General features: G+C 41.2%; 1 protein-coding gene across 2 annotated transcripts in view; it reads right to left on the reverse strand.

Moving 5' to 3' along the window:
• MAD1L1 (mitotic arrest deficient 1 like 1) overlaps nt 1–23,688 on the reverse strand; it is a 347,760-nt gene that overhangs the window by 294,710 nt on the left and 29,362 nt on the right. For both annotated transcript variants that reach the window (XM_054270764.1, XM_054270763.1), the window contains exon 10: nt 17,390–17,476. In XM_054270764.1, coding sequence (XP_054126739.1) covers nt 17,390–17,476 — 87 coding nt within the window. The remainder of the gene's footprint in view (nt 1–17,389; nt 17,477–23,688) is intronic.

A 23,688-nucleotide genomic window follows, 5' to 3' on the forward strand; every position in this document is an offset into this window, starting at 1 on the left:
CCTTCCTATGCTTCTTCTGCCCTTTTTGCAATTGCATTTCTCCTACTAAATCACAAGGTACCTCTGGGAATAAAGGAAGGCATCATCAGTGAACACTTAACTGGACAGGACGATCTCTTTTCTCTGCCAATCCCTGCACCAGTAGGAACACTAGAGAACTGAATTCAGAACAAAGAAGAAAGCATTTATCAGACAGAATAGCAGAGATTAAAGCATTTCTCCCTCTGATTGAATGACCACAGTATCACATTCCCTCTGCTCCTGCTGCTGCAGAGGAAGTGATTGAGCTCTGGCACAGGGGCCTTGCTGAGTGAGGAAGGGGGCAAATCCTCTCACCAGAATTTTAATTTCTTGCTCCTGGAACCAGGAAATCATTACCCAATGCAGCAGAGAAATGAATGCTGCATCACGTCCAATGGTGTCCCTGCTGGCAATCTCTATGTGAGAGAGTTTCTTTCAAAGAGCCTGGATCAGGTATTGCAGACCTTTAAGTTACATGGGACCCATGAAGGGCTGAAAGAACTGAGACAAAAAGAAATGAAAAAAGAAAAAAATGAAATTGTGAACACAATTTAAAGACAGATGGAAAGAGCCCAAATGAAATCTGTGATTTCCACTGTGGAGCAGTAAAACACATTAACTCATCTTGCCAAATTACATGGTACAAAATATATTATTTTAGTACCTTTTACACACTCCTGGGCTGTACTCAATTGAGGTCTCTCAATTTCCAAGTCTCATTTCACCTTTCCAGTGGACAATGTTGGGGGTGCCAGGAAGAGAAAAAGGTAAGACTCCAAATGCTGGATTGATTCCCACATGAAGAGCCTTGTGCCTCTGTTGCCTATAAGTAGTGATATTAGAAAAGAAAGGTCTTATAAAATATGGTTTAGCCCCTGCTACTCAAGCTAAGTTAGCAGGAGCTTGGAGGTTCCCATGCAAAACAACCTTGGGAATGAAGTGTCAGTTAACACAACAATCTATTCTGGTAAGAAAAGTAAATCTGCACCTGCATAAACAATAGATCTGTCCACAGAGGAGAAATGTAAACACCTGAATCTTAGCACATACACACTGAACAGCCTTTAATCAATGAATAAGGTAGCAAGAATACTACCAGCCAATCAGAGTTACCACAAGGTCTGTGAAAACTGTATAAAAAAAGTGATGTAAATAAAGAATGGGCTTTTCCTAGACAAAAAAACTGAGTCCCAGCTAATTATTATTCCAACACGTCCCCTCTCCAATTCATGCTGTTCTGTGCTGAGCAGAGCCCACCTTGCACAGGGAAAAGCCAGAGGCGCAGCTTTCTAATTTTCTTTTTTTCCTGCTGTAGAAATCAAGAGGCATTGGCATCTTATTGCAGGGGTTCCATACTAATGTCTCCTTATCACAAAAGTTTCATACCTTTTTGGTGTTTTTCCTGGGCATCTCCTCAGAGCACTGACACTTTCTTCTTCACAAAGCAGCCACTGACTCCAGCTCCCTTCTCAACCTCCCACCCCACTCTTTTATAGCACTCTCCTTCTCATTGCTTACACCTGTGGCCTGTTAAAGTCAGGCCTGTTCCTAATCTTTGCTAATTGGCCCAGCTGCAACTCCTTAGGGGTAGGATTACTTTCTACACTACCTTTATTTTCTTATATTCCATCCCCCTACAAAGAAGCAGCAGGAAAGTAATGCAGATTTAAAAAAAAAATTAAAAGTTAGCTATCCAGATATTTGTTTGTATGCAGACAAAGCTGGATGAGTGATGGGATACCTGTTTTGAACATTCCAAAATAAATCTGTGCTGGCTCCCAGAATGATTAAATGGATGCTGTAAAGGAATTATTAAAATAAATGTATTTAATGTGGTTCTGTGTCCAAGTTCTCTGACCATCAGATCATTTGCACAAACAAAAAGCAGCCTGATTTATCACAGCCATTACTGCCAGCCTGTAAAGTTGTTCAAGTTTACATTGAGGTTTCAGGTTAGTGGGCAGAGGACTCCAATGTGCCAACTGTGCCTCAGATGGACACTGTGTTCCAACCCATTCTGCTTTTGTGACATCTTAGACATTATTAGACAAACAGGTCTAATAATTCTGATGGATTAAGGGGATTTTTGTTTGGTTCTTTTAAATGGAAGCAGCGAAACAAATTGCCCCTGTTGTTATATGGCAAAAAGGATCCCAGCAAGTGCGCTCAGCCCCTGGCTCCTCTGTGCCTCCCAGGCTGTGCTGGATGTGAAGGCTGGTGTAAAGCAGCTGCTGAGATACAAGTTCAGGATGCGGGAACTGAAGCTGTCACTTGGAGAAACCATCACAAACATTTTGCAGGAACATTTACCAACTGTTAAGCCATGATGAAATCAGAACAGACAAAACCACAGGCATCAGTTCTCAAACAGTTTTAATGTCAAAAGGTATTAAATGAAGCTGTGACCCATGTGGAGATCAGACACCAGCCCTGCCACTCTCTGAAGGAAGTTTCAAAGCCAAATGCTCAACAGTTAAGGAATGTCAAACACATCCATGGAACCATCCCCCAGTCACTCCCCACCTTCCCACGCTATTTCAGCTTTTAATGCAGCAGGAGTAATTAACCTCCTGCAAGCAGATGTATGAAATCATAAAGACTTATGGGCTGCAGGTAGAATAATTGCAATTAACAGATAAACTAGAGCTGCTCCTCAGCAGTCAGCGAGGAAGTTTCCCAGCTACACCATATTGTACCCCCTTATATTAAATATATATATATAATGTACAGCTATTCAGTGTACAGAACTTGCTGAACCTTTTTATGAAAAGCAAAGAAACAGCCTCCCTCCTCTCCTCACACTTGGATCAATGCCTCAAAGCATAAACCAGCTCCTCAGATGAAAGGAAAAGGAGGACATTTTTAACAATGAAATTCATTCTCAGCTGTGACAGGTTGGGGCTTTTCATTTCTGCACTGGCTTCACAAAGCAGATGATCCTGGAGTTGCAGTTTGAGCCTCTCAGTGACTTGCAAGCATCCTCCCTGGCTAAATGCATCACTGCAGTGGACACTACCACTCGTTTCTTAATTTTTATGACCTACTATATTAAAACCAGTTTAAATGTAATAAAGTCTGCAACATTTACAGCTACAAAATATGGGAGGGCCATAAAATTAGCCAAGCATAAAAGTAAGGGAGTCTTAAGCATCCTCTGCTCACTTTCCAGTGACAATATACACAGAATTGGCATGGACTACAAAATCAAAGGGAATTTGAATTCAAATTAGAATTCTAGCAACCTTTCTCCTGCCTGCTGGGGGCTCAAGGGACATTAACATACACAGACTCACTCTTCTGCATTGTTTCCTCAGGTTTTCATTCTCACTTTCTAAAATTTGTTTATCAAAGTGGCGATCTGAAATATTGATGATTTACTCTCCTACACGGCTTTGCTCAGCTGCAGCTGGCTTGGCAGTAATGACACACTTTTTCTCTTCACACTCCACCCCTTTTCTGCAGAAGCTGGAGTCTGAAAATGTAGTTTTTAGAATCACAGAATATCCTGAGTTGGAAACAACTGACAAGGATCATTGAGTCCAACCCCAGGCGTTGCACAGGCACCAATCCCACCCTGTGCATCCTTGAGAGTGTTGCCCAAACATTCCTGGAGCTCTGGCAGCCTTGGGGCTGTGACCATTCCCTGGGGAACCTGTTCAGTGCCCCAGCACTTTCTGGGTGAAGAATCTTTTCCGGATCTGCACCCTAAAGCTCCCTAACACAGCTCCAGCCACTCCCTGGGTCCTGTCCCTGTGCTGCCCTTGGGAGGAGCTACAGCCTCAATGAGTCTCCCCTCAGTCCCCTCTCCTCCAGCTGAATAAACCAAGAGATCTCAGCCACTCCTTGCATGGCTTCTCCTCCAGACCTTTCACCATCTTCACAGGTTGCTCTTTATTTTTTCCTCACTACATACTTTTAAAATGTGTAAGGCAAACCAGCAAATCCACACCGAAGCAAAATTCTGAGTGTCATAACAAATCCCTGTTACAGTGCCAAAACAAAGCTGTTCTCACAACTCTTCCTGTCTCTCTGTCATTCCAACAGTGTAAGCATGGACTGTGCAGGGGACTTGGGCAGCATCTCTGCATAGTGGTCTATTCCAGGACCATGGAATTTTGCCAGCTTCTTCTCTTCTCTTCTTTAGGAGGGTTCCCACTGTTTTCTTAATAGGATGCTGTTTGATCAATGAGACACAAAGCTGATTGAAGCAAAACAAAATTTACCTCCTTTCTCTCATGTTTCTATTTGAAAGAATTCAAAAATATCTGTTTGGGGCATAGGCAAAAGCTTTAGGATTTGCAAGTGACATGAATTGCTCTTTGAGAAAGCCCTGCACAAGAAGGGACAAAGACATGCTCTGGTAAATTCTGTCACAAGGTTTGTTAACTCCCACCAGCCAGAGGACAGATTGTGCTTGCTTAACATTACACACAAGTCCTGGGTCAAAATCAGAGCCCAGAACAAAATTGATTCCAAAGGTCCACTGAGTTTTGAATGTTTCTGCAGTCCTGTCTTAAAGAGGCCTCTCAATTTCCATCCAGCCTCTCCCTCATCCTCTTTACCTGAAGCAGCTCTAACACATTAAACAGCACCATATCACTGACCACAAGCAGTGGTCACACCTGGGGAGAACATAAATAACATTTACTGTACTTCAGAGATGCTCCAGCCTAGGTCAGGTGTAAAAACACAGCAGACACACATTGCTTACACCATCAGCCTCCTTCTGAGAAAAGCATTTTTACAAACCCTGGTTCATCTCTGCTGCAGGACATCTGTTGGTCACAAATATCCTGCACTTCAGCTGACCTCCACATAAGCCTGTCCTGACACAGTGATGAGCACTCAGTGGCATGAATCCCAGTAAGGGAATGATTTTATATGTCCAGTGTTCCCATGTTTCAAGAATGTGCTTCAATATCTTGCAGCAGAGTCAATGATGGTGGTTTACTTCTTTGAAGAAAGGTACCTAGAGAAGGAACTTATTCTATACAAGTGCTGTGAAAAAACCTGAATTAAAAAGTAGCTTGACTGATCAAACATGGTACCATCTACACTGAGTCCTTGGCTTGATTCACTGCTTTAAGAACAAGAGGAACCTCTTCAAAGTCTGTACACATCAACAAAAGATGGCACTCACTTTATTTTTAAAACATCAAAACCAATGAAGTCAGAGGCTGTCTGACCAGGACTGCTGGGTCTGCAAGGAGAAGAACACAGGAACTTCTGTCAGCCTCAATGACAGCTACATTATCCATGGGAGCTGCAACAAATCTGCTCTCTCTTGCTCAGTTCTCATTCAGGAATTAGACAACTGTCTCCAGAGGATAAGAAAGGAGAAACCACTAAAACTTCATCCAGTCTCACTCTCCTGTGTTCAGTTCAAGACCTTCAGCATTCATTCAGGGAAGATGTGGAGTATTTCTTTCAACACAACATTAAAAAACCCAATGTAAAAGCTTGCAAAAACTGAGGCATTTCTGCCTTTTTTGTGGCTCATATGTTTGAAACAAGGCCCACAGTTCATCATTCATAAGTTTGCCACTGAGCCAAAAATTTCACAAGGGAGTCTGAACGAATTTCTGGCTCCTCTGCCTTTAAGTATTAATGAATAGTTCTGTAAGTTCAAGAATGCCCCCCCATCCTTGCTCATACACTGAGCCCTCACCTTCAAGCAGCAGCTTGGTGAGATGACTGACACAGCCTGGGTGCTCATCTTCTCCACCAGGAAAAGCTCTCCCTGCAGTTCAGAACAAGCCTGTTATGAAGTCCTTCTGGGAAAGGGCACATTCTGCAGAGAGCAGACCTGCATTCTGCTCTGAGGAGATGACTGGAATGCATTTTCCCTCTGCATAAAGGCATTTCCTTGGAGGCATCAGCAATCCATGTAAATAAAAGGTTTCCAAAAGGTCACTGGCAATATAAAATGTAATTAGCTTAAAAACAACAAGTATTTTTAGGCACTACTCTGCCCCAGGTTATCTTACTGCTACTTGGGGTTTTATAATCACAGTTATTATCAGCACTTTTTCCCCCCTTTTGGAAGTAATCAGGAAAGAAAAAACCTGACAAATACACTGTTAAAAGACATCTTGTCACTCTCAAATAGGAGAGCTAGAGACTTACCACCCATGGCTGTGCACAAACTGCACATCATGATTCAAGGTAACACAGCAGCAGGTGCACTTGTATTAGCAGGACACAATTAAAAATAAATAAACAAGTTAATTACGCTGCTGCTAAGTCCAAAATTGACAACAGATTTTGCCATGAGCACCAACATCCCACTTGGTACCTGCAGCTGGCCTTTCCCAGAGTCAGCAGAGCCCACAGCACTCGCAGCAGGGCTCAGGGAACAGTGACTGATCCTAGAAAGTGTTTGGACAAACAAAGCAAAATTCATTCTCAGTCACTGTATTGGCAGTTCAGACTTGCTGCTTCACCCGACTGCCCACAGGAGATAAGTCAAACAATACAGCAAAATTATTTTATTGACAGTTTAGAAAACAGTATTTTTGGCTAATATTAAATTGAAGTCCTAGTCCCTTAACTGCAAGGCTGACACTCAGTGCTGAGTCAGTGAAGCACAGAATTTACTGGGACGTGGCTCCAATAAAAACATGACACACACCCTTTGCTTTCTATAAGGAGAAAGTTCATTCTGCTGATGGTTTGTCTCCTCCAAGTACCCAAACTCTGCTATCAGAATGAACTGGACAGTCTCTTTCTCATGGGTGCTAACAGCCCTTCCATCTCCTCTGCTTCCTGTCCCCAGTGTGCCCACCACCTTCTCTCTCAAATTGTCCAATTGATGAATCAAGTTAAACTCAGACCAATTGTTCCCAACCTGCATTTAGCTGCAAGGCTTTTCCCTCTCCATCAGATGGGAGTGCTGGCTGTGTGCCCACACGTGTGTCTGTCTGCTAATCCCATCGCTAATAAAAGGTATCACTGCTCCTCACAAACCTGGCTCTGCTGAGTCTTCTGTGAATCATCAAAATGCACCCTGACTCCAACAAGCTCCGATTCTCACACCAGAGCAAGATTTGTAGAATGAAAAGCAAGGTTTAAGACCCAGATGAGCAAGTTCAAGTCAGTAAATTGGGAGTGTGACACAGGCAGACAAGCTGTGCTGCAATTCTGTCCCTGGTGGCACAGGATTCAACAGGAGGGGATGGGAGCAGCCCTGCTCCACACTCCCAGCTGCCACAGAAGGAGCTCCTAAGTGATTTCAGTCCTGCTCTTTAAGTAGATAAAGATGCATCAACATAAATGATGCTTTTGGTTTTAAAAGGTCAATTAATGTATTGTCTCGTTAATTTTTACCTCTAATGCAAGATGCACAAAGAGGGACTTTTTCATTAGGATAATCCATGGAAAATGTGCTGTTTAGTCAGTAGAGTCCCATTAAAAAAAAATAAAACCTCACAGCTTTTTTTAAAGCATACACTCTATGTTATTAGTTGAAGATGCTTTGGACTCTATGTTCTGCAACTGCCATAGGCTAGATCTGATAATCTCTTATTTGTACAGTCAGAAAGGGACACATTTTGGTTTATTTCCATAAATATTTCAAAAGCTTTCTCTGGCTGAGAAACAGAGAGCCTCTTCAGTAGTTATTCCAGTCATAAGAATTTGATTGTTGTTGCCTGAATAAAAGGAAAGCTTGGGGGATTTGTTGTGGGGGTTTTGATGAGATATTTTTTGTGTGTGCTTTTTGTTACTGATTTCCATCTCTTAACAGTGAGAACATATTTTAAAAGTTATTAATATGGACATTGTTTTAAATATTGAAAATATGCAAAAACAGCCCATACATAAAATATGACAAGGAAATTAGATTTAGCTGGAACACTGTTCTAAACTCTAACAGATCACCATGCCCCAGCTTTCTTTCTGACCACTCATCCAGCCCCAGCAGGCCCTCTGAATGTCACATCCCACCACAGGTTAAGGGAAAAACAAAACAAAAACAAGCCACCAGCAACAAAATAGCTGTACCAGTAGGATGCATCCCCTCTGAACCCATCTCTAAATCTATCTCCTGCCTAAGGAGGGGCACATTTCTGCAACAGAATGACTGCACTGAGAAATTGTCAACATTTCTTCTGAACAAGGGCATGGCTGAGCCACTACTGACTGAAAACACACCAAATACTGGTTCAAAGAGAGACAGAGAGAGAGGATCTGACTATAAACACATTTCCCGTCTGTGATGCCCATGCAAGAACTAAGCAATTGGTCTGACTTTGGAATTTAAATATTAACAAAAAAAAAATTCAATAAATTTCCTTCAACAAGAAATCTTGTGGACAAGGCTGGAGGAAGTGCCAGCAAGGCACAAAGACAGCCAAGATCTTTCCAATATCTAACCTAAGCCTTTATTTACACCATTTTCTAAGGAGGCCTTGCCTTGACTCATCCAAACAACTTCTCCTTCCTTAACCAGGTGTCTCAAATGTATCTGATGCTTCACCAAAAGCTGCACCAGAGCTGCAGCAAAAGGTGCAGCAGGGCCAGGAAGATGCCCTGCGGGTTGGAGCACCTCTCCTACAAGGGCAGGCTCAGAGAGCTGGGGTTGCTCAGCCTGGAGAAGAGAGGGCTCTGGGGAGACCTTATTGTGGCCCTCAGGTGCATGAAAAGGAGGGAGAGGGATATTTCTACCTTTTATATGGGTAGAAATGCTGATAAGACCTGGGGCAATAGTTTTAAACTGGCAGAGGGCAGGATTAGACCAAATGTTAGGAAGAAATTCTTTACTCGGAGGGTGGTAAAGCACTGGGACAGAGAGGCAGTGGATGTCTCATCCCTGGAAGTGTTCAAGGCCAGGTTGGATGGGACCCTGAGCAACCTGGGATAGTGAGTGGCATCCCTGCCCATGGCAGTGGGTTGGAAATGTGATTTTTAAGGTACCTTCCAACCCAAACCATTCTGCGATTCTGTGATTCAAGCTCTCCACAGGAAGAATTTCTGAAACAGGCACATTCACATCAAGATGTTCTACAGCTTCTTCTCTTTCCTTTCACTTGTAACATTTTTTAGCTAATTGGCTCCAGAATTTATAATGCTGGTGACAGCAGCCTGGCTGTGCGAGGCAGAGGAGGTGGAGGAGGAGGAGGAGGGGAGGCAGAGCAGCTGCCAAGGCTGCCGGCACCATCTCCTGTTCTCAGGCTGTTACTGCAAAGCCCAGCCCAGCCCGGGCTGCTGATGCTCAGCCAGGCAGCTCAGGGTATCTTGTGCTTAGAAATATCACAAGACAACTTAGGAGGTTTTATGCAGACTCCAGAAAAAGCAGGAATCCAAATATGAAGTGCAGCTAAAACCACCGAATTTTGAAAAGGAGCAAATTAAGCAGCCAAGGAGGGGGGGGGGGGGGGGGGGGGGAATGCAATTACAGCAGAAAAAACTGTGTTTCACCATTAGCATTGCACAATAAGAAGGTTTGTCAGGCACCGGTTTAGCCTCCACATGTTCACATCCGTCAGCATTTCCATGATAAATCCTAATTTTCGCCATTGTTGATCACATTGAACTAAAACTTGGTATGCAAGTTTTTAGCACAGATGCTCAAATAAATTATGCACATTAGTCATTTAACTTTCAGAGCAGCAAGAGAAAGCTGCTTTTTGGGAGGGGGGTTGACTGCAATTTATGACAAGTTGGGTTTTTTTTTTGCCTTACACAGCTAAAAAAGACAAGCAGTTCACTTCTTGAATAAACTTTCCAAGCAGTATGTCTTTTGTATAGATGATAAAACTTTGACAGTAGGAGAATATTTATGAGTAATTAAAAATGCCTTCCCACCACCAGCAGTGATATACCTTCAGTATTTTGCTCTGTACATTCACAGGTGCATGCAAGCAGCCACAAAGAATATTAAACACATAATGAAAATACCAATAACAGCAGCCTGAAGGCAGCAGGCAGTAGAGAGGATGTGATCCAGATGAGAAATTGTTCAAGAAGCAGTTAGTTATGGAGCTGAACAAAGTGTACATGCAGATATGATCAACTGATTGAGACATCCCAGGCCAGACAATCTATTTTTCAGGCATAAGCATATTCTGTGCAGTATTTGAACTGACACCACTTTACAGCAAGTTAAAAAATCCTACAGAATTCACATTTACCTTGGTAAAATGTCTCAGTGTATTCTGGCTGTCCTCATCAATCTGCTCAAAATAAACAATATCAACAGTACCATAAAGTACTTCAGAAAAATCCATAGTCTGTTTTGAAACTCCTGTTATTACGGCAACTACAGTAGGTGTTCAAATAAATGAGTACAAAAAGACAGAAAATTCATTCTGCATTCTGCCACCAATCTTCCTCTGTCTTCCCATGACTGCTCAGGAAAGCTGCATTACAGTTCTAGCATTACAAATTAAGAAACAAAACTGTTAAACACAGCTTTGTTTGACTGTTGATGCCTTCCCATGAAACAGTTCAGGAGCCACAGTCACTACAGCCATTTTTAAATACTGTATGGGAAGAAACAGATGTGTATTTGGGGGAGAAAGGAACAAAAAATTCTTAACAGATATGGGTAATAGGAATTAATGTTTATTTGCCTTAAAAACAGCAGAGCAGGCAGGATGCAATGTTTGTTTTCACTCATGAGGTGACGAACTCGTGTCACTGGATAAAGTGACTCAGCACCCAGGAAAGAACTCCAGAAACTGAGTCCAGACCTCCTGGGCTCCAATCATCTTCCTCATTTATGGAACCACCCTGGTGACTTCAACACTGATTCCAAAGATATCACCAAACAGACAACTCTTTCCAACTCCCATCACATTTTTCAAGGCATGCTGCCATGTTGCAGAGGAAATAAAAGACAAATCCTAAGAACTGAAAATCTTAAAGCACTACAATTCCCAGAGCTCTATACAAAGCTTGGCAGCAGGCTGAATATATGGTTTTACATAATACTACTGGTTTCAAAGTAGAATATTTCTGTACTGCTGCCTACTGCACTGCTGAGATTACAATTCCTCCCTCTGTGTTCATATCACAAATATAACATGGATGTGGGGCACTCTGCCCATCAGCCTCCTGTAAATCATGAATTTGATCATAGCATCCCCCTGCTAAGAGGGAAAGAATAAAAATAATGAAAATAGATAAGTTTTGACTTCTAATTACTTCAATATCTAAACATTCATTCTGGTTTCTGAGAACTTTGGACTAGTACTAAGATACATCTATTTCATCTAGAATTTTTAGGAATTTTAATCTCACAGAAGTGGAAGATTTATAGGGTAGATGTGAGTCATGCACAGGAGAGATGCAAGGCAGATTTCTCCTTCCTTAACTTCCACAGTGCAGCTCCAACCACGGTGTCTGCTGTACCACACACCACCAAGAACAGCCTGTGCTTCCTACCAAATTAGCTGGTTATTTTTACACATTTTTTCTGGTCAATAATGCCCACTGCTACCAAAGGAATGCTGAATCAGCACCTCCAGATGAAACGAAAGCTATCATTCATTCCAGTAATAAAGAGATGCACAGACATCAGGGATGTTGGTAGGAACACTCAGGGTCAATCACGACCCTGGAACAAGAAGGACTATTAAGAACAGAGTTAAATACCTTCCACAATTCTTTTTTTTAATCATTAGAAATGATCAGAGCACTGAACAGAGTGCTCTCACACATTACTTTTGAATGTTCTCCCAGGAGCACAGTCAAATAAAAGGTAAGAAACCAAGCTCTAATATTTGTACTGGTTTTGCACTCTACAGTCTCCACAGAGCTCCAGGGTATCATTATAGCTTTGTCTATCCCCTCTAGGCTGCTTTTTTTGGCTTTTTCTACATATTTTCTTTTTAAATACAGAGAGAATGTTCCATGAGCTCCAGAACCAAAGTTGCCTGGTTTCCTGTGGGTTTCTCTCTCTAAAGGTGACTCCTGACTCAAGCAGACTTCTTTTTCTCACACCAAAATGACACAAAACATGAGAAGCACAAAAACTATGCCAGCAACATTACCATGGTACTCTCAAATGCCATGAGCCTTTGGCAAGCATGGAATAGCATAAATGATGAATTGTGGTGCTGCCAGGGTGTGAGGCCAGAGCTCCCTCAGTGCTGCCTGATCTCCACATGGGAGATTCCCAAGGGTCTGTTTGCCTGCAGGGCTCTGATCCCTGCCATGACCTCAGGGCATGGCCTCAGGATGGAGATTTCCTGGAGATGGAAATCTGACTGCCTTAAACTTGCTGGAATTCATCATTTTTGAGACCTCCACCATCTGCCAAGCTTGACAGAACACAACTTGCAAGTTCAAAAGTGTAGGGTAGGCACAGACAAATCTCATCTACATACACACACAAAGCACAGTAATAAGCCTCACTTCCTCAGGAAATCAGACTAAAAATGGCACAATCATGAAAAGCAAAGGTCTGGGCAAAATCCCATGTTTTTCAAATTGGAAGCATAAGTCAGTGTCTTGGCTAAATTGTTTTTTGCTTTCCTATTTTCTGCTAACTATATGATAGAAAAAAAAAATAGAAAAGCTTTGTATCTACCTAATTAGAGTCATGAATAACCAGATGTTGCTCTAGAAGCTTGCTGTATGAATATGGAGATTGGTCACTTAATGAGACCCTATTGAGTACCTTCTGGTATAGAAGCACAGATCCATTTTGGAGAAAAGGAAAAGCAGCATCTACAGTCATTTCTTCATCACCTCACTCTGGAAAATGAATGCAGAACCTGCCAGCAGTTAATATTGCCCTGAAGCACCGTGAATAAACATTTGTCTGATATTAGGTACACAGACACCTCCATGTATAAATCAAGGTGCAATGTGCCATAGAAATGAACAAAGGAAGAAAAAAAATCCCTACCTAATCCTATATTAGACATTAAGTGCTTCTTTTGATCAAAAAATAACTCATAAAGCCTATTAAAAAGCTAGCACTTCTCTCTCTGTCAGATAAAAGACACTTCACTGTAATTAAACTTCTGTCCAACTTTCCAGAAGATTAGGGGAAGAAGTCTGACAGGCTCTATTTGTTTTTGTGACTGACATTCATTGGGACATCCAAAGAAAAGAGAGGTTGGGCAATAGATTTACAACACTTCTGATCTAGCAGCACTTATGAAGATGGACAGTTCTGGGCTTATCATCACTCATTCTTTTTTTTTTGTTTAAAAAAAATCCCTGCTGCCCAAGTCTAAAGCATTTTCTGTTCAGTTTGAAATCTACATTCCCTCGTCTTCAATGGTTTGGGGTTTTATTTCATTTTAAACAACAACACACACAGCAGGTTGTTTGGGTAAATCAGTTTTACATGATTTATATGAACAAAGGTGGTAAACAACCATGTCTCTTAGCAGAACTCCATGAGCACTTGCAGTAGGAAAATTCTTTTCCAAACACATTCTCTGTGTCCCTTTTCCCATATGAAACAATATGTCAAAACACATGGCTGGGTTTCTGACACAAGGTGATGGGATTAAGCCATCAGCTCCAGGATCTCAACACCAGAACCAAGGATTTACTGCTCTTCCATTTTCCCTTCTGTCCTTCATCCTGCCAGAGCCAACTTCACCTATGTATTTCCTTGTATCTGACCTTCCACAAGACATCTCAAGGTCCAAAATCAATCCTGCACTTAGACCACAAGAGCAAAAGCAGAAATTATCCCTTTGGGAGGAGCCACAAGTAACCATTTTCACAGCCTGTCTTTCCAAATGCAGCAAAGCTCAAGCCATAAAGTAGCATCATTCCTTCACGTGACTTGGGAATTGGGAATGTTGTCTCATAGGACAACATTCCCAATTCCAGAATACTTTGCCAGGATTGTTTGAGGAAATCTCTCCAGAGAGACCAAATATGTAGAGAGGAAGCAGGCACAACAAACATGCTGCTTTTCTCACCTTAAAAAATACGATGTATATGAGTATGACTGCTACATCATTTCTCCATCAGAGAAAAGCTTATGAACCACTTGGCTGACTTTCCATATTCCAAACTACAACCACCAACACATTTCAGTGTACCACACCGACAGCAGTCACAGCTGGGAGGGAAAATGGGCTTTAACTAATGGTGGCTGCATGGTTAAACTGACCCACTAATTAAACACCTCCCTTCCATCACCTCTCCCTAAATAGCAGAACAGGTACAATTCTTGCTATCAAAGTGGCCCTGAGCAATCTTCTTTTGAGCTTTTGAACCTTTGGATTGTTAGCTTTGCTCTGCAGTTAAAAAGCTCCAGGACACTCCCTGCTGCTGCTGCTGCAAGTGTAATTTACTCTATTTATACGACTTCTAGCAACACACTCCAGAGCAGCACGGAGAGTCCATCACGCACGATTAATGGCACTTTCAGCTACATTACTCAGCCATCCTGAAGTTGCCAAGAAAAGTGAGTTGCTGCCCATGTGTTCAGTGCTAAAGTGACCCTCCTCCTGCCCCATGCTGGCACCACAGGAAGGTTTTCTCCCCTTAGCAAAAATAGCAAGCTCCGAGGGAGTCGACACAACTCAGACGTGTAAACAATCACTGTTAAAAGAAATTGATTTCAACCTACTGCTCAGGAAATTCAGTCCTGTGGCTCTGTGTCTAAAAGTGTGCAATGTGAGTGATGGAGCAAATAGGATATGCATCATCATTTGAGACACTGGTAATTGCACAGGCTACACAAAACACAGATTGCAGTGCAGATCTCCATGCAAGGAAATACCACTGCAAAAATGGTTTTATAGTGATGTTGCAGATTCCACAATGGGAAATACCACTGCAAAAATGGCTTTATAGTGATGTTGCAGATTCCCACAATGGGAAATATCACTGCAAAAATGGGTTTATAGTGATGTTGTCTCTTTGTGGTGGGATCATCTCTATTGCCTTTTAATTACACAAACACTGGCTCCAAAAAGTGCACAGTAATAAATGGAAAGCAGGTCAAGAATGCAAAAATGAGAAAACAAATTTTCTGTTTAGTGAAGCCATTCAGAAAAGGTGTTTATCAACCATAACTCGCCACTCTAGATCAACTACAGGACACTGGAAGCAGAAATAGCAGCTGGCAAGTGCCCACCCCAGTCACTGAACAGTGTGGGAAAGCATCACTGGGAATACAAACCAAGATGATTGCAGTGTAAAGACACAGAGAGAAATAATCAGCTTGCAAACCCCCCTCACACACCTTCCAGGCACTCTCCTGCCTGTGGTTAAAAGCTGGTGATGAGCACACACACACACACACTGTACAAAGACTCAACATCTGCCAGGTAGGGAAGGGAGCCATATAATGCTCTTTACCATGACACTCAAAAATCTCATTACTAAACACAGTTTTGCACTGTAGCAACAGGTGAGCCAGGATTATCTGTGATTCTCTCCTTTGTTGCCATAAAAATAAACGCAGATGCCAACTTGTGCTGATGTTTTCTTAAGTATCTGCCAATTCATTAATTTTAATGGAGAAAACTTAAAGTTCTTAGGGTAGACACAAATTTTGTGGTGTTTGTACTGCACATTGCTCTGTACACACATAACCACTGATGTTATAAATCAAACATTGCACTATCAGCACCAAAACCAACATATTTCAACTAAGGGCAAAAGAACCTGTGGCTGAAAAAAAAAAACAATAGAAAGCTGAATAAGTGCTGGGCTTCATCACTAGAGGGAGGCATGATCACATATTAAATTACTGTAATACACAGACAATTCCAAACACAATTGTGAAACAAATAAAAGAGAAGACCATCAGCTAAATCTAGAAAAGATTCACGGAAAGGAGAAAATTAGGTTTGCTTCCTTAACAAGGTTTTATTTCCAAAAACTCAAAACCTTCTGCTGAGAATTTTCAAATCACTTGTAATGAAAGGTTTTTAAAAATTTATCTTATTACCTTCTTTTTAAGACAGAATAAGGTATGTGATAGAAGAAAGTCAGAATGATCAGTTTCAGAAATGACACATCAGGAAAATGTTAGAATTTTAATTTCAGCAGCTTTACAGCCCATTTAACTTGAAATCAAAAAGTAATTTTAATCATGTTTTTATTTTTAAACTAAATTGGCACAATTATATCTAGATGAACAGGCACTACCAAAAAGCTGCTTTTTCAACAGACATTTCCCCTTGGCCATTAATAAATTTAGGAAAAGAACTTCTCTGAAGGGCTGTGAAAAGCAAAACCCCAAATCTGTAACTCAAACACTACCATCACTCTTTAATTTTATCATTTAATCACTTGTGGGTTTGAGGGTTTGCCTGGTTTATTTTTAATATACAGAACGTCTTTTTTATATTGGTGAGATATTTTTTTCTGCGCTGTAAACTTCACAGATAAAACCACACAACAATTTGGCTGGCTCACTCCTGGGAATTTACACCTAGCTAACCATTTTACAAATGACTAAACAGTTTCATTAACAGCAGCAGTACAAAAAAACTTTTTACCACCTTGCTTGAATCCTGCCCATCATGAGGAAGGTGGAGCCCAAAACAGGATCATCACCTACATCAGGAAACACATCAGGAAATGCTGCCCACAATAAGCTAAGTGTGCCCACCCAGAGCTCAACATGGCACTGACTGCTCTGCATTCAGCATTTTCACACCAAAGGCTGAAATTCCCCTCACTCCTGTTGCTCAACCCTGCACAGTAAACAGTCCAGGGTCTTTTTGAAAGATTGCTTTTAACAAGAATGGCTTTAACAGAGGGCTCCCAATGTATGGAATAAACAGGGAAGGAAGAAGATGTGCACTGAGGGTGAGCAGCACTGTCTGGCACGCTGTGTGTTCTGAAAGGCTGTGGAACCAGGACAGACTGAAAGTTCAGCTCTGGCAAATTCATTTCCCCATTACACATTCACTCCCACAGGAGGGCAATGGTTTAAACACCCTCATGTTTCAAACACACATCTCACTCCATAAACAGGCTGCTCCTCTCAAAGTCTGGCAGCATTTTGCCAGCAAAACTGCAAACATCCTTTTCCTTCACCATCTCTACAACCTGGTCCTTTTAGCAGTCAAATCAGTCCTCAGATTTCCTACTCCCTTTCCCATACCCACATGGATACTTGGCACTTTTTGCTTTGTGACATTTCCTTTCCAGATGAAATGGTCTGGGCAAACCAGCTCATTTCCCCTTGCAAACACTCATAACACAAACCTTGATTAACTCTTCACTGCATCACCCAGAGTTTTGTATTTTTTCCTGCAAGGATTTCAGTAAGCAGAAAACCCTTTATCAACATGGGAAAAAACAGAAGGTGGCACAGAAGGAACATCAAAGAAATATAAAGAGCTGGTGTCTCAGTTTGCAGCCCTTGCTTCCTTTCTCTGGGCTTTAACATAGCAGAGTCTTGCTGTCAGCATCCCCTCCTGGAGTCACTCACCTGTTCATGAAGGTGGAATTCTGCTCCTTCAGGGCAAGCTCCCTCTGCTGCAGGGCCACAATTTGCCTTGAGAGATCATCAGGTGTCCTATGCAATTAAAACAAAATAAAAACTTTTAATGAATCATTGGTTGCAGATCTATATTCCACACACAGCCATGGAACAGCTCTCACCAAAAGCAGCTAAAAGTGATTTCCTGGGGCCAAACCTGTTGCAGTCCCTTAGAACAACACAGCTGCACCTTGTCCAGCTCACATAAAATCTAAAGGCATCACAGTATGAGCACAGCATTGGTAGTAAGAGGAGAAGAAAAGGAGGAAATAAATCAAAATACAGACTGTACAATTCAACAACTCTGGCTACTGCTGAACACCCTGTGAGAGTGTAGATGTTCAGGTACATCACAGGTGACTCAAAGCAGGGCTCCCACAGAGTTACCAGTGTGGGAACTTCAGAGTCCTTCACACACACCACGACTCCAGAGCCACAGGAGAAAAAACCAGAATCCCTCAGCTCTGGGTAACACTTCAGATATCACTGATAACCTTTCCTTGTCAAAGAGATCAGAGATTTTTACAGACCTGCTAGTAACAACTGCACAGCTGTCAGAGATAGGTTTATTTTTTCATCAAATCCAATGACAAATGCTTAGAGGTAATGGAAAGGGATCAAGATAACTCCAGACTGGCAGTTCCATGGACCACATCAACAGCCTGTGCAGGAGGAAACTGCTCTTTCAGAGGCCTCTCTTTAAGTCATAAAAATAAAAAATTGTCTTGAGCCATCGGAAAGGTTTTCCCACCCTAAAATAGAAGCATCTTTATCACACTCCCCAGAGGAAAGGAAGCTGGAAAGTTCACTCAGCTTGGGTGTATGGACCTAGTTCATACATCCCTCTGCTCCACCAAGATGCACCACCCACAAAGGGGAAGAGCACCCAGACCCTGAAAGGGCTTTCCACAGGGAGCAAGTGGGGAGTCAGTTTTGCAGCAGTGAAATCTGCAGACACACAATCCATCATGTGCCCCAAAAAGCAAATCAAGGTTCCACTGCTGCTGGCAGATGAAACCAGGCCTGGTCAGTGTCTACAGTACTGAAATACAGTGCTGGAATGAGGCTGCTGCCACTCCAAAAACTGAACAGGGAGAAGCTCGATCATCGGATTCTGACTGGATCTAGGACTAGAGCAGCCCTTTTTCTGATGAAAAATATTTTTCAGGCAACTACTCACATCAAAAAAAAGGCATTGCTTTTTCTCTTTAATCATCTGTCACTTCCAGTTGAGTGAAAATTAGTTAAACGCTGAGTTGGTGCAGATAGGATTCAATTTTGGCAACCCCAGCTGAAAGATTCCTGCATTTCACTTCCAGAATTACAAACCTTTATCCTTCCTCAGCAGAAAATTTTGAGGCTTCTAACACCACTTGTGTTAGTTCCAAGTCTTAATAGTCAATATCCAGTTAAAGAGATGGAAATGTTCTCCCATGAGACAACAGAGGCACAGATTGCAGCAAAGGAATTGCTCAGGACAGGACATCACACTCACTAGCCAAGGGAATTATGAGAAGAAACCAAGACACAGCCTGGAGATGGCTTGGCTAGAACATCTGAAAATAAAATTCTATTAGCAGAAACAAGTAAATTTTAAGCCAACATGCACCTGGATTTCAAAATGTGTTGCAGCATTAAATAACATTTCAAAATTTTATAACTGAGCCTGAAGGGATTCTTAACTTGAGCAGTTCACCAGCTCTTTACTGAGGGCTACCAATGGCTGGGCATCAGAGGAGCACCAGGGAAATGGACTGGGCACACCTAAGTCTGTTTGGCAAGAAGAAGCTGCAGGCAGACACAATGATTTGTACAGGAAAAATCTTTGTACAATATAAGGCCAAGTCAACAAGGCTCTGAAAAATGCAGTTGTAAGCTTCCAATAAATCACCCAGATACAGCAGATTTATCATAAGCATAGTTAGTATCAGGCAGCTCTCTGGTCATGTTGAGTGCCAGCCCTCAACACCAGTGCATGGTCCCTGCATCAAAGAAATAATTGTTCAGATTCTTTTTTTAATGTATAAAAAAAGTATATCTGCCTTGATTTTTTTCTCTTTTTTTTTTTTTTTTTCAGAAATTCATACCATAATCTATTAGGACTGAGATCAGGAACTGAAATTAATCCAGTAGTAAAATGAGAGAGTACTATAAAAGCCACAGATTTCTAGTAGTGACAGCTCCTGACCGATTTCCAATAAAGAACAATCATCCTCATCTGCTCGGCCATTCAAACCAACAATCAGCTTCCAATCTCAGTTCCAGCAATTGGCAGCTTTAGGTTTACACTCAGTTCTGGACAATGTTTTATTGGCATTAAACAGCTTTTATTATTTTTTTCTAAGTGGAGCAGCATAGCTATATAACAGAAAACAAAGTCCATGGGTATTAACCCCCGTAAAGAAATGTTCATTTTCTGTAACACTAAATCATATCAGGTGATCAGAGCCACAGATACCTTTGTGTGCACTCTGCTGTCCTAAATGAGAGGTTTCAAAGCCTGGTTCCAAGGTCTACACCCTATCCTGAGCATCAGCAGTTTGGCAAAAGCCAAATTTCCACAGATCCAGGCAGAGAAACGATGCTGCGTGCACAATAAAATTAAATCAAAGCTTTCAATTTGAAGAGAATTGGTCAAGTCCCAAGGCACTGCAAACAGCAACCAGCTGTAACCAGGCCTCCCATTGCACGAGTTTCTGCAGACAATGCCATGCAAAGAGAGAAATCTGTCAGCATCCCAACACACAGCAACGTGCTCTGGCCTTGAGAGCCTTGGCTGATGTCTAGAATTTTTGCTAAGCTCTGTCCACTCCCTGTGGAACACTTGATATCAAAGCCAGCATTGGAAAGCCAAGGAATCTGCTTCAAGAGGTTCTTTGTGACAACACAGCATTCCAACACTCTTGGAATCACCATGGCTTGTTGAGGGAAGTTTGAAACCCTGTCCTGAGCCAAAGAGAGCCAGAAGTCCCTTTCTGAGAAGCTGAGCAGTGCCACTGTGTTTGCCCTGCAAACCTGCAGGCAGCTTCCTTCCCCAGGGAGTAACCACCAAAAACCCCACACCTCGTGTGCAGCAGCCATGCACAAACCTGTAAAGGGACCAGAACAGTCCCATTCAGGGCAGTGTGTTATAAAACTGATTGATGTGCTTTGTAATCATAAAGTGCACGTGAACAAATGAAAAAGGGGCTTCCAAACTGCAGGAGCAAATCCCTGCCTTCAGTTCCCTCCTCCTGGCTAATGCACAGGAGCTAAAAGCTAGAATGTTCTTCCTCTGTCCCACCTTCCCATCCTGAGATCTCCTAAATCAAAATACATAAAAACAAACACTTAAATTTAAGCCTAATTTGGATGAGGTTTTCTTTTGCCCTAAATGAGCAAATTAGTCCAGCAGTTTACATCACAGTAAGGCAGGAGGGGGACAAAACTGCTGGTAACCAAAGCTCTTTGCCTTCCTTTGAAGCACAGATGATTTGAAAAGGAGCAATTTAAGAATAATGAAAACATAAAACCATTCAAATGAAGTGAAAAATTAACTTAATGGGATGTCCAACCAAGTCATTCAATGACTTTAAGTGCCCACTGTCACACTTTTTAAACTTTTGAGGAAAACAGCTTATGCTATTTTGTATTATCTTTTTTTTTGATGCACACAACTGACATTTGCCAGGATTTGGAGGAACACACTGTTCTTAGTTAAGGATCTATTACCATTTCAGTATAAACTGTGACAGTTACACACTGAGAATTAGCTGTCGAAGTAACATTAAACCAAGACTCTCTAAATAGACAAAAATGGTAAAGAAAAAAATTTTTAATTTATAATTTATCAGAATGTCAACTTCTTATTGCTTCTATAAAATGCTTCAAAATGCACAGCAAAGGAAGAGTTTTGATCATAGCTAGAGATCAGACATTAAACTTTAAGTATGGAAGTGCAAGACAAAAGTAAAACTAAAGAGAATAACAGGCACTTCATCAACTATGTTTGGAGGACTGAGTTCTTCACTGCTTTTTGTTTAATTAAATTTGATTCAAACAACCAAACTAATACCACATTTATAACACTAAATTACTCGGAATTATTTATTTTTGAAAGTCTGCTTAATTAACATTTCACAGATTTAGCTCAGTATGAATACACAATGACAGGTTTGGTTGTCTCGACCAAGTCATATTAAATTGAAATGGAACATTACCAGATTTTTGGCACAGTATTTTTAGTTTTACACTTAAACATAATTAACTGACAAAGACCAGAGACTGACATTCTTATTAAAGTGTTTGTCAAGAAAATAAGGCACAGAAGGGGGGGCCACATCTGTTTAATTCTCTTCTATGAAAAAGGACTTCCAGGTGTTTTTTAGAGTTTTGGTTTGTTGGTTTTTTTTAAGGTAATCTCCCAGAAATATAAAATATTTATTTTGTCCCTTTTTTTTGTATTATGAACATGGAAATGTTATAAGATTCTGAAATTCTGCTCTCCACAAGAAGATCCTTTTCTACTTTTATAAAAATAATTTAATCTTCTTTCTAGGCAGGAAAACAGCAGCATCTGAAGAACAAACAGAACAATAACATGACAACAAGAGAAGATATCTGGAAAGGCAGTTTAGTTGTTCTAAATATTTCTGTATGATTAGAAAGGCCATGGAATGTCTGTAACAGTCTTTTCCTGTATGTTTGAAGTGAGTCTCAAACATCCTCTTTGTATATTTGATCTCCTCAACTGCTTTAACTCCTCTAGCTCTGGTTTACAGGACTCCTGTCTATCTCTGAAGCTTCACCAAGTCCAAAAGCAGCTCAGCTCCTGGAAGGACTTGCCCTGCAAGAAAGTTCAGCAAATATCAATAACCACAAGAGCTCATACAGAATTCCGGGATACATCACAGAGTCCTTATGTTTCATTTGGTCAGATTAACTCCATGTTTGTTACAAGAAAGGGAAATTAAGCAATTTTTAGCTTTCTCCTCAAAATATGCATTGCCTCCTTGGGAGGACTCCTTAGCTCTTCTTCACCAGACTACAAGAAAATATTACCACTAAAATCTGGTGTCCAGACCTGGAAATTCTGTGAGTTAACTTTCACAGCAGCACTTCTCCTGCAGAAAAGCCCCTCCAAGCTCCAGTCCAGGCAGTTCCCCCTGTCTGTTCATATCTCCATGCCTACATCCTCCCCTCCTATTCCTGACTGCATTAACTGATGCACATGGTCTGGAATCTCCTACACACATTAATCCCAAAAAAAAAAAAACCAAAACCTCAATATTTCCAGGCAATTAGGACATATTTAGTGCTTTGTAGCACTTTGATTAAATGTTTTGAATAGCAGTCACAAACCTTTACTCATTCAAATGAAGGTGCTAAGAGCTGTCAAACCCACAAAACTAAGGTATACCTGAGACTGTTTCTCCAACAAAGCGGCTGCTCAATATTTTATGTACAAAGTAAATGGAGGAAATCTGAAGTGCAAGTGAAAGCAATAAGCAATCTCAGCCTCAGAGGTTCCCCTCATTTAGAGAATTCTTATTTGTGTACAGATAGAATCAACAAATCCAATTGCTCTTTACCAAAGCAAATGTCCCCATTAACCACTTGAAGCAGAAGAACAACTTATTTGTAAGAAAACATTTGAAGTGTTTATAAGTGTCTTGACAATTCTAAAGACAATTGATATGTCTCTTTTGAAGCAATTGCAAAATTAGCAAATTAATCCAATCAAGCTATAATTTGAAGAGGGGAGGGAAAAAAGGAAGAAAACTATCTTAGATTCCAGTTAATAACCTTTGGATTTTAATGAAGAAAGCTTTTTTCCTCCCAAAGTTATGGCATGATAACAACACATTGTTCAAGTCTCATTTCTACTTTAAAGACAAAGGTAAGGGCTCAACAAGATAAAATGAATCTTATTTTGGAAGAAAAATGAACCATTGGGCAAACATTTCAGCAGTCCAAACTTCTTTCTCATCCCTACCACTGCTCTAAGAGCAAGCACAGAACAATCCACAGAAATGTGGTAACACACATTGCACAGTGGAATGGAACCTCAGCAGTGAAGAGCTTTCAGAGACCTCAGGAAGAGGGGATGTACACAGCAGCACCAAGACTGCTGATCTGGAAGGTAAAAACACTCACCTTTGGGGTTTGCCACTGCATGCTCAATCACATGACGTAATTCAAAGCTTTTAGAGGTCATGGTGAAACAAAAATTTCACAGAGTCATCAAGAGACCTTCATAAAATGAGACC

This window comes from Melozone crissalis, unplaced genomic scaffold, assembly GCF_028551555.1.
Source record: "Melozone crissalis strain CALT ecotype California unplaced genomic scaffold, PUWL_Pcris_2 ptg000012l_1, whole genome shotgun sequence".
NCBI lineage: Eukaryota > Metazoa > Chordata > Aves > Passeriformes > Passerellidae > Melozone > Melozone crissalis.